Source organism: Sorghum bicolor, chromosome 4, assembly GCF_000003195.3.
Source record: "Sorghum bicolor cultivar BTx623 chromosome 4, Sorghum_bicolor_NCBIv3, whole genome shotgun sequence".
In the NCBI taxonomy this organism is placed as follows: domain Eukaryota; kingdom Viridiplantae; phylum Streptophyta; class Magnoliopsida; order Poales; family Poaceae; genus Sorghum; species Sorghum bicolor.
In genome coordinates, this window is record NC_012873.2 from 12,112,991 (window position 1) to 12,125,795 (window position 12,805).

Below are 12,805 nucleotides of genomic sequence, written 5' to 3' on the forward strand. Positions count from 1 at the left end.
AGAAATAGGCTTGGTGGCATAATGTTAACCATAGACAATAATAAACATTAGGTCCATTATAATAAACCTTATTTGGATCTTAACAACATAAACACCACCATGTCCATGTGTCAACACAGTTACAACCATTCCATCTAGAATAAATAGTTTCCATGCCATGGAGTTTATTCTGATATACGGTGCCAAATACTTATGTTTCTAGGTTCAACAAAGATTATTCCCTTGCACTTTGGAACAACACCTTGACCCCCTTTTCCATTTGTGACAAAGCCAACCCACTTATCCCCAATAGAACAAATCTTTGCCATTTATAGTGAAGTGGGCCCTCTTATCTTCAACATTACGCTGAACCCACAAATCTTTCCCTTTTATGATGAAGTGGGCCCTCTTATCTCCATTGAGGATACTAAATAGTGTATTGGGTGAAGAGAATATGATAAGGGCACAAAGCGGATGAGGCCTTAGTCTTGGTTCCTCTATAACAATTTCTTCAACTTCTCCATAGTTCCTATAATGTGAGGGAAATTTATTGCTAAAAGTTAGACAAATGTATAAGTAATATGTATGCATAAAACATTTATAAACTTTAATATTAAGTAAAATGAAATGTAGTTAGGTAGAAAAACTTTTAAAGAAGAAGATGTACTTGCTAATACAAAGTAAAAGACTACTTCATACTGATAACAAAATGAATCTAAGTGATACAAAGTAAATAAAAAAGTATGATTTGGTACCACACATATCACCATTTTGTCATCCTACCCCTTTATCCCCATATGTGTTTCCCTTGGGAAGCATTCTACTTACAAACCATTCCACTTTTTGTTGTATACCTCCATTTATTTTTTACAAGGCACACACATTCAAGTTTCTAACCTATAATCTACAACCAACATTCAAAATAAGACTTTGTAGATTATTACTTACAACTTTATAATTGTAGCATTAATACTTAAAAGTATTTTATATCCTAGGTTAGAACTTTAAGGTACTGGATGATGCAATATAAGAGATATAAATGGTCAAAGTATAGTGTTTTAGTGCAAATAGTCAAACCACACTTTCTGTTTTGAAATAAGGGAGTATTTAAAAAGGCATAATGTTTGTAATACTATCCAACACCCCTATGAATTGTGTTTTCATTCTCTGTGAACAAACTATTTGCCAACTTTAAAACTTAAGGATATAACTTAATCCCAAGGAGCAAAAACATTCTAAATTAGGTGCTACCAGCTACCACTAATCATCAATAAAGGGAGGGATGTGAATACACGATACTATGAAATGGAAATAACAAAGAAATGAATCAACATGATATCATCTTTGGAGGATGATAAAGATGTCACATGTTATGAACTTCATTCAATTGTAATGAATTAAATTTTAAGGATTGTTTGGACAATATCTTTGTTCATATTTTAATTCCACATGGACCATTTTTTCCCAAAAGATGGTGTTGAGGTGATTAGAATACAATGCATGCTACTTCTTAAAAAGACAAAACAATCAATGAAATGTTGCAATGACAAGGCATGCTTTATTTAGTGGCTTATGTCAAATAAATGTTGGATGGTGTTGTTTCACATATAGTTATTTCAAGGAAGGCCCAAATTTCTATGAAAGTTTATAAATCACAATTGTCCATGTAAAGTATGCATATGACAAAAAATAACTATGGAATTATTGTTCTCTCCATTGTTGATAGGAATTGATTTGTTTCACTAACAGAAGGAATATTCAGTATTGTTTTGTCTAAGAAATAAAGTGCATTCATGAATGCCAAAGTTCAAAACATACAAACTATGCTAAAAAAGTCTGATTTGAGATAAAATGTTGATTTGTTAAAGAATGAGGAAAAATGTTATAATATGGAAAGATTTTGGTCAAAATAGGACCTATGGTTCAAAAAGGCTATGAGTTTTAAAAATTTATAGAGTAACTTAGTGGTGAGCCTAGCACAATGAAATCCTAGTATGGAAGAAATTTTAGAGAAACATGTTACAATTATTATTTGTTTGTCTTATATTTTGATGAATGTCTACATGTATAAACCTTACTTTCTATCTAAAACCTGAAGGCCTTTATCCTCTTTTCTTTTATGTTATTTTAATATGCACATGACCCTTCATTGGAATTAGAATGTATTATTTCAATGTCATCAAGGAAAATATGGCATATGAAAATCTATTTATGAATAGTAGAGATCTAATTCTACATATTTTAGCATTGCAGTCCTAAGTGTCATAATCGTAGGACCTATTCCCTATGCAAAACCCCTATTATACTATTTTTCTACAAAAATATATTCTTGTTTTCTATAATATTAGTTTTAAAATTATTTGTATGACCAGGAGAAATATTTTTATTTGCTTCAGACAATGTTGAATATACACATTTAAAAAATAATCACCACAAAAAACATAAATACCTTATATATGACAATTGGTCTTTGTATCTGCTTCTCTTTTCTAACATGCTATTTAATTTCTAAGAACATAATTCTACAAACTTTAACATTTTGTTATTGTTTTCTCTTGCTGTAGTTAACTATGTTGTTGATAGGAATACCAATAAAGCTAATTATATATGGTTCCATATTAAATATTTCACCAAAATAACGATGCATATTTGGGAATGTAAAACTTTGAACATGTATAGGATTAATATGATTGAGAAGACCATGTTACCAGCTAAAGAAGTCATATAGTTCATCTTCAGTCAATGGATATCCATCAGAGAAAATCACAAGCAGAGTTCTCTCTTCTTTTGGAATGTTATTTGGCTGACATAGGAGTTCCTGAAGAATTTGAAAGAAATCAACATAGCAATGAGTTTAGTATGACCATTAATTGTTATTGATCCCTCATGGGCACAATGTAAAAACTAATTTCCCATCCTTACATCTGCATTCTCTAATATTTCTTCAAGAAAGTCAGTTGACCAAGATAAAATTGTTGCCTCTTCTGTAGTTTCAGGCATTAGAGCACTTGTGGCTTGACCTTGAGTGTTTTGGGCTTGACTAGAAGACTCATCCAAGTTCGTTACAATACCCTGCACATGGATGTGATAAATCATGAATGAATATATATATAATATATATATATATATAAAGAGAATCTCCTTAAATACAATAAGAAAATCATTGGCTTTCAGCAACAAATTTGAAATATTTATAGCAATCGCATGGCTAGGATGTTTCTTGCTCTTATCATCTTATTTCCTAGAGACCTTTCTCCCCACTTCCAGCAAGGTCTCATCCTACTCCCCCACCCTACACACCTCCAACTTTGGTGCATACTCTATCATTAGGTCTATCACCACTACTATTCATTGCACCACTTATTTTGCTCCCTAGTTACTGGCACCACTCACCACTCTTACCCAAAGCTCTTATACCCGGTTGGATGTCAATATTGGAGCCTAGAATTATTAATTGGAATTGTGTTTCTTGAATGCTAATGTGTGTGGATGTTTGTCGAATTGAGATTTAACATTGGAGACCCATTTCCATGGTATTGGAATATAACTGGAAGGGGCCTATCCCAATATAGAGCCTAACCCCTCCATAATGAGTTGAGTTGGTGGAGCTCGACACTTGTCGTATCCATGGTCGCTCACCTCTAACTGGTCGCCCACCTCTAGCGCCCTGCTATTGGTGCTTGAGCTTCTTTCATGAGTCCTCACCTGCTTCGTCCTCAATGGACAATGACCACATCCACCTGCTTCTTCCCCAAGTGTGACTACCAAATCTGCTTCTTTCCTAAGTCTAGCAATAGCTAGATCCTCTTCTACCACAAGTTTACCCACCAGATCCACTTCTTCCCAAGCCCTCCGCTCCTTGGTAGCAGAATAGAAGAAGGCATGGAGATGATGGGCTCCTCTGCTCCTTGGTGGACACAATGATGTGCTCTTCATCTCCCTTGTGGCGATGGAGGTGGATTCTTCGCCATTCTAGATCTTGTCCCTACCTACAGAATCGTAGGGGCATATCCGCATATCCCAATAAATCCAACTTCGATTGAGATTAGCAAACACTAACCTCTAACCCATGAAACCCCAAACATCACCTAGGATTATTTGTTGAGATTGAGATTGTGTAGTAATCTTACCAGTCTAACAAAAATTTCTTCCCTGAGACATTCATCATGATCTTGAGCATATTCATAGATTAAGTCATGGATCTCAAATTCTTCAAGTAGATCTCCCAAGGCCTCAAAGCAAATATTGTCGAGGTAGAAATCAATTCTTTCAATAACTTCTTTCGCATAGGGAGAATTGCTATTTGTGTCACTTGATGCAAGATGAACAAGATCAACAAGATACTTTCTCACAGAGTCAACCATAACCAAGATGTTGGACTCATTGAATGCATTTATGCATTCAAAGTAATCAACACAACCATCTTCTTCAGCATACATCCAAAAGGTGATTATCAATATTGCAAGAAATGGATCAACTCCAATAGAAAACAACATGCGGGAGAACAACCACCGAACTTTCTTGAGGTAGGGATGAGAAGCCATGGATACTAGGGAAAGAAAGAACTAGGGGAGAGACTTGTGATGTACTACTAGAGGTGGTGTCCCTCACCGACTAAATAAACATCAAGAAGTCATCTCTAGGATGCTTTCAAGATATTTTATAATATATAACCGTTCAAGGTTGAGTGAAGGAAATAATTTGCTAGCAAAATATATTGATAACGGTAGGCTTTACTCATTAAAGCTGCCTTGTTTTTAGCATACCTGCCAAAGCACCTTAACAACTTTTGGCATACAGTACCTTACTATAGTGTGTGACTACTAGCTGTATTCACTCATTAAGTGACTTTTAATGCAAAAACATGGCTCCCACCAAACACATAACATCTCATGTGCACACCAAGACCAAAAGTTTTAGGAATCATACTTTCTCATGTGGACTAGAAACTCTAATTTAGCACATAATGTACGATTGGAGTGTGTGTCAATGAAGATAATTATTATACTTCTATAGCAATGAACCACTAGTTTCTTAGCAATATGGTATCTACCAAACTTTCATGGCAATAAGTAACTTGTATGAACCTAAGACTGTCAGGATCAACACCCTCTTAAGTGTGTACCCAATATCATAGTCTACTAGGGACTATTAGACTAGGTACATCCCTTAACAAGTCATCCTAGTACACCGACCATAAGATGTACAAGTCACTAACCTTCATCCGGGATCAACCAAAAAGAGAGACTACATCACAACCACGCATAGGTTACATAACAAGTTCAAAGTACTTAAGTTTACAAGCCATAGTTCATATACTTAGTTCATGAAACAAGTCACACATTACAATCCAACATCAAAGTCTAGCGAAAGTCTTTCAACATAACATTTATTTATGATAACTGATATGATGTATGGCATGCCACATCCACACATCTATGGGAACATGAACCCTTCACCATCCCAAGTCCTATGAGGGATCAGGAGCGTAGAATAATCCATGTATAGGAGGCTCGCTACATGCAAAACTCAAGATCATACAAGGTGATACTCAAATTACTCCACAAGACTTACCCAATATAGTAAACAAGGATCATGCATTAGGATAGTAGCAAGGAATACTTGATTTTTGCATAAAAGCATTTCAATCATAAAAAACAAGTGGATCAGATGACTTATAAAAAATATATGAAATTTCTTCTCTACAAGCACCAATAAACCTATCAATCCTATTAACAGGATGGTAGATTATAGAGGACTCAACAGGTCTGTCACACCCATGATTGTTGACACTTCTTAATGCAACTACTAAAAATAGACTTTCAAACCTATCCCTAGCAACGACGTCATAATTACTTATCATCACTTAAGCTAGGTTGTCATCCCTAACATGATGTAGAAGTGCTGGTATTAAATTTATATGCTTTTCTAGAAATAAATAAATAAATAAATAAATAAAGGATCCACAAGCGCACAGATAATACTGATGTAATATTTTAACCAGGAGTATTCCAGGTATTGTTATTTATATTTTTACCACTGGGAAGGGACTTGCAATGGATAATGAGCAATGAGCACTACATGTAATCATAGACACCTTAACCATGTCTTTATCTATGTCTCATGCAGAGTAAGTGTCACATAAGATAAAAATATGAATACGAATAATAAATGACAAAGGATAAATAAGAATTCATAGCCATAAGATAAACATGATAATCATCTCAATTAGATTACTCTAAGTCTATAGCACTAGCATGGTATTAGGACAATCTACAAGAATAAATCTTAAGTATTCTAACTATACTGTCAAAGCATACAATGATTAGTGCAAGTACACCTAGCATCATCACTAGAAAAGGCTATATCTATGCATAGTGATATTAGCAAGAAAGATCATGAACATAGCAATCACTTCCTTGTAATAATGGTGCTCTACAATCCTTATAATCGGGTGAAGGAATACAAAGGACTCAATAGGACTGTCACTCTCACGATCTACCTCAAGCTCCAGACTATAAGGGGTAATCGCAGATAAATACAGTCTAGGCACCTCGCCTACACAATATCTATCACTTAGGCCTAATGAGTAAGCGCTATACGATCCTATGCATAAACATAATTCTAATCTAACTACGCTAAGCATATAATCAAAGTAGACTAAGAACAATATAATTGAGAACATAAGCAAAAAGAATAAAGTCAATTCTGATATAATCAAATAGGTCAAAGTCATATTCATAATAGCAAGAACTAATAAATATAACAAAGAGAATAAGAGTTTACCAAGAACTAAAGATTGATCCAGACTCTAAGATTAACTTGACTCCTTCTAGATCTATTCCTATATAGCTATGCTAAAGAACTATAGAGATCTAATTGAGATGGTGGCTAAGAACCCTATAGAGACAGATCCATTCGAGGGATCCCTCTTTGTCTAATTCTTCTTCTCTTGATCTTCTCAAAGAATAATGAACTCTTCTCCAGGGGTCAGGGTCTTTATTTATAGCCCCTTAGGAAGCACCATAGCCCTTGGATCAAACCGACTTAAACATGTGCTTAAGATTAACCCTCAAAGTCGGTGGAGGCAAGATTCGCGAGGTTCACCATGATTGGCTGAACCCCCCGAGCGGCCGCCCCTGACAGGGTGGAGCGCCCGCCCCTGCCCTATGGTAGGTGGGCCCCACCTTTCAGGTGGTGTCTTCCCAAGCCTTCTAGAGTATTCCTGAGTTGACGTTTCACATATTCTCTCAATGTAAATCTGACATGTGGACCTCCTTTTGTTCTTATTTTGATAACCCCCTACAGAAATAGATAATCACCAAAATTTGTGGAATTCTATTAGCGATAACCCCTATAGCTAGATAGTATTCTGTTTAAAGTCCTTTCTTATGCTATGTTGACGGTTAAAAAGAGATCTACCACCAAAATCTAGAAAATAAGGGACTTTTATGATTAACCTAAGACCAAGCAGTAAGCCTACACTTAAGATTAATAATCTACTCCCTCTAGTGCAGGAATAAATCACTCAAAAGAGACACAAACAAATTGAACAATATAAACAAAGTAAACTTAGATCAAAAGTTGATTACCAAAAAAATCTCAATGACAAGCTCAAGTAGAACTTGGATCCACTAAAGTACAAGTCGTAGAGGGAGCATTGACAGGCCAACACCTCCTCCAAACTCTTTCCTCACTCTCTACCTCTCTATTTATATTCATAAGATTAGATCCTATGGCAATCTAATCTTCTCTTGATGACTAGCTCTAGAAGGTGATCCATTCATGGGACCCCTCTCTTGATCCTAAGAGAAGAATATGAATTAGGGTGTTGAGACTGCTCTAGAGAGGGGGTGAAAGGTCCTAATGGCTAGAGGGGGGTGAATAGTCTAATAAAAATTTCTACAACAACATTAAAAGTGCTTGATTAGTATATAAGATGGCGAAGCAAATTTGGCACTAGCTCTACAAGGGTGATGCAAGCCTTCTACCTAATCTAGTTTCTATAGTCTGTAAGGAAGCACACCAAGACTATGTCACTAATTACCTCTAGGTGATAAGCTAAGCTAAGCAAGATAGCTACAAAAATAGCTAGCAAAGTAATGCAAAGAAGGGTTAGGATTGATATACCACCGTGTAGAGAAATGAGCCAATCAATCACAATAGAGAATGCCAATGAAGACCAATCACCTCAGAATCAAATGTTAACACAACATTTTTTTTATTATGGTTCACTTGCTTGTCGGCTAGCTAGTCCTCGTTGCGGTGCCACACTCACTCAAAGGTTTTTGGGCAAATTGGTCTCACACGCCAACCCTCACTAGGGTACCCCTCAACCAACACAAGATGAGGATCACACAAGCCACAAGCAATCCACTAGAGTACCTTTTGGCTCTTTGCTAGGGAAAGGTCAAGAACCCCTTATAATCACCACGATTGGAGCCGGAGATAATCACTAACCTTCACTTGACAATCCTCACTACACCAAGCTGTCTAGGAGTCAGCAAACTTTAAGAGTAACAAGCAAAACCCATAATGAAATACAATCACCAAGTGCCTCAGATGCAAACACTCAAGCAATACACTTGGATGCTTGTTGACGGTGGATATACCATAGAAATCCACATACAAAACACCGTCAACATGCCTCGGTTGCAAGGGGAAACGACATGACATGAACATATTTTATCCATAACTAGTTCCACTTGTACTCTTAGCTTGTTTATGCAGGAACAACAAATTCAAGACATTATTTGACAAAGCCAACATCAGAATCATCAAGAGGAGATCGAGGGGACAACAGGTGACACCCTGGGCCCACAGGGAGGGGGTCGCCCGACCCCTCTTTGGTGGGACCCAGGTGTGCCACCTAGTCCACCGACATAAGGGACCCCTGTGGACACTGCTGGTGGGCCCAGAGGCCCAGAAGTGGGGTCGCCCGACCCCACATCAAAGGCGGTTCCAGGGTCGGTGGCCTCCCACCGACCTTCCCCACATGTCCCACATGTTGATTTGCCCCTGCCGTTGATCAAATGGCGGTTGTGAGGTCGGTTTGATCCAAGGGTGGAGAGAAGATTTCACGCGGATCGATGACGTGGCGATGGAGTAACCCCTACTCCATCTCCCTCTATAAAAGGCAGCCTCCATCCTTCATTTCAAGTGTGCAATTCCAAGGCCAAGTGCATTACAAGTTCCAAGCATACAAGTAGAGTAGTAGTTAGTCTAGAGTGGGAGTTAGAGTCGAGTCGAGCGAAGCTCGGGGTCTCCGGAGTCGTCTTCTGGAGAGTCTGGTATAGCTCTTGTACCTTTCTACTTTTGTAAGACTTTCCTTTTATTAATATATTATTCTTACTTTACTTTACTGAGTTCTTACTTAGTGCAAGTCTTTTAGTCTTGTTGTGCATTTACTTTAGTAATATAGTTGTCTTAGTGAAGTTAGTGACCTGTAACCACTCCTGTGTGTGCATCATCGTCCTATCTTGTATAGGAGCTCTAGCTAGCTGCAACTAGTTAGCGTTGTAGGATTAAGTGTGAGCGTGGTGCTCATACTTAAGATTACCTTTGATTACCGCTGGCTTGAACGGAAAGTAGGAGCGCACTCCCTAGTAGGTGACAGATCGTGGGCGGCATTAGGTTCTCCTCACGTACAGGCTAGTTCTTAAAAGGTAAGGCGTCCATAAGCCCAATAGTCGCTTTCGGTAAGGGGTTAGGTGAAAAACCTTCTAAGCGTCTTACCAGCTCGGCTATCCCTCGCACACAGTTAGTAAGGCTCTATCGTAGTTAAGACAATTATCTATTAAAGTAAGTCACAGAAGTCAAGTTAGATACATAGGAGTCCTTTACTCACTCGTTGTCCTCCCACCTAGCTAACTCTACCATTTACCTTTAGCATAGGACCTTGGATTCACCACTACCCTTCCTATTCGTTATTTACCACCCTTATTCACTAGTTGATACTAGATAACTCAAGGAATCTCATTCCCCTTTTTGTTAAACACACTTAGCCGCTCTCCCTTGGGAAAATATAAATTACGATACCTTGGAATACTCCTTGGTGAAGTGCTACAGCGGTACATTCTGTGCGCTTGCGGAATTATCCAATAGTAAATAGAGTTACCCTACCAGGGCACTTCTGGCGCCGTCGCCGATATCCGGTGGTTGCGTTAAGAAGTGTCAACAAGCATTTCTGGCGCCGTTGCCGGGGAGAGCGTCTGTCTAAGAGTTTTAACAAAAAGAGAATCCAGAGTTTGCTAGTTATCAAGTAGTGATAGGGATAAGCCATCACTTGTCTTGTCTTCCTTTATTGTGAAGCCTGACAGTGTATGAGCGGTTTCCAATTGCCGTCAAACTTCGTTGAAGATCCTGAGCAACTGTTGAGGAGAACTAGACGTCGTCAAGTTCCACCTCAAAGGTTCATCTCGAACCTGAATCCGTTAGAGGAAGGAGTATCTGCACCGGTTATCAAAGAAGCTATGGCCCAGAAGACCATCTCTAAGTACTCTGCGCCGTCGGCTGACAATGTCGCCACGGGTCCGCAGCTTAACTTGGGGGATGCGACTTTTGAGTTGAAGCCTGCGCTTATCAATATGGTGCAAGCTAATCCCTTCTGTGGAAAGCCACACGAGGATGCCAATGCCCATCTCCAACACTTCTTGGAGGTGTGCGGCACCTTCACCATCAAGAATGTCGCCGCAGACGCCATCCGTCTTCGCCTCTTCCCATTCTCGTTATTGGGGAAGGCGAAGCAATGGTTCTACGCCAACAAGGGTGAAGTGACCACGTGGGAGAGGTGCGCCAATGCATTTCTCAAGAAGTTCTTTCCGATGGGCAAGACCAGCGCCCTTCGTGGAAAGATTTCCAGCTTCCAACAGCAAGCAGATGAGACGATTCCCGAAGCATGGGAACGTCTGCAGGAGTACATTCGCGCCTGTCCTCATCATGGGATAGAGGAGTGGCTCCTAATCCAAGGTTTCTACCATGGCCTGACCGGTTTGGCCCGTAGTCACCTTGATGCTGCCGCTGGAGGAGCATTCTTGCAACACAATGTCAAGGATGCCAAGGACCTCATTGAAAAGATGGTTATAAACCAAGGATGGAATGAGGAACGCCTCCAACCCAAGAGAAGAGGTGTCCATGCCTTGAATGAGGTGGACATGCTCTCTGCTAAGATGGACCTCTTAATGAAGAAGATGGAAGAAAGTTCCAAGCAAGAGACCATTCAACCTTACGCCACTGCACGGGCCATTGAATCTGATTCATGGTGCGAAGTGTGCGGAGGAGATGATCATTCGGGAAACAATTGTCCCGAAACAAAGGAGGAAGTGAGCTTCATCAACAACAACAACAATGGGTACCGGCCCCAACAACAACAATGGAACTCGCGCCCCTTCTACCAAGGTAATCAAGGTAATAGTTACAATCAAAATTTCAATAATTCTTTTGGTAACCAACCTTCTCTTAGAGATCTTGTCTTAGGCCAATCTAAAATCAATGATAGCATTAACAAGAAAATGATGGCTAATGATAAGATCCTTGAAAACTTAAGTGAAAAGTTGGATAGCTTTAACTCTGCTATGAAAAATCAGTTGAGCTTTAACAAAATGCTAGAAACACAATTAGCTCAATTAGCAGCAGCTGTCCCATCCTTCGAGCAAGGTAAGATCCCAGGGAAACCTGAGGACCCAATTGAAGGAGTTAAACTAGTTACTACGAGGTTCGGTAAGCCTCCGGTACAATCCAACTGGAGCTATCTTCTGGATTCGCCCTTCATCACCAAGAAGGACGACCCAGGCCTGCCGACCATCACCTGTGAGATCGGACCGCAAATCTTCCACAACGCCTTCTGCGACCTTGGATCGGGTGTCAACAATGCTCTCCCAATCTACAAAGATGATCAAACAATGATGCAATTAAGTGGAAGGGTGTTGGCTGTTGACGGTCCTTAAGTACTAAAATTAATAATCAAATAAACATGAAAAAGGATCAATATGCAACAAACATCTAGAATTAGGGTTTTATGTGACAGAATTCCACGAGCTTTGGTGTTTATCTATTTCTGCAGGGGGTTATCAGAGAATATGGAGAGAAGGCCCACATTTCATGTTTACAACGAGATAATTACGTGCCGCGCAATTTTCCTCAATCTAGAAGAATCCAGAAGCCACGGGAACGAACGAGAAGGGAATCGGGCTCGGGGGCAGGCGCCCGCCCACCCCCCTTGGGCGCCCGCCCAGGCCAGGAGTCCAATCAGGACTCTGCTTTGGGGCTAAACTCCACCGACCTAAAGGATCAATCTAAACCATACAATCTATGTCGGTTTGATCCAATGGCTCACGTTCACTTGAGGGGACTATAAAACCAGACCCCCTGGCCCCTGGAGGAGAGAGGAGAAGAGAAGAAATCATTATTCAGAGGTAGCCATCAAAGTTAGGGTTTAGAGCTTCTCTCCCACAGAGAATTAGAATTAGCTACTCCCTAATCCTTCATGTTTAGAGGTTTAATTAGATAGCAATTAGAGAAGTAGAGCACTACGCTCTGGATTCGGATCTTCGATAATAAATATTGGTATTATTCATATCTTTCTCTAATTCTATTGTTCTAATTGCATTATGTCTCTAATTATTATGTTCTTAGTTTGCTCTAGTTCTATATTTGATATAGTTATGATTGATAATGAGTTTATGTATAAGTTTGCAAAGCGCTTAGCTCTTGACGCGAGGGAGTTAGGTGATAGATCACATGTGAGCGTGGTGCTTAGATGTTATTTATCTGCAAATGTATCCTATTGGCCGGGTTGTGTGGTAGTTCGCGATAGTGACAGCTTCGT

General features: G+C 39.3%; 1 protein-coding gene across 1 annotated transcript; it reads right to left on the reverse strand.

Annotated features, from left to right (window-relative positions):
- On the reverse strand, nucleotides 39-4,603 carry LOC110435151. Its single transcript, XM_021460573.1, has 4 exons — nucleotides 4,110-4,603; nucleotides 2,902-3,051; nucleotides 2,688-2,797; nucleotides 39-508 (listed from the first exon to the last, which is right to left on the reverse strand). The coding sequence occupies exons 1-4, from the start codon at nucleotides 4,521-4,523 to the stop codon at nucleotides 280-282; spliced, it is 903 nt and encodes a 300-aa protein (XP_021316248.1). The 5' UTR covers nucleotides 4,524-4,603; the 3' UTR covers nucleotides 39-279.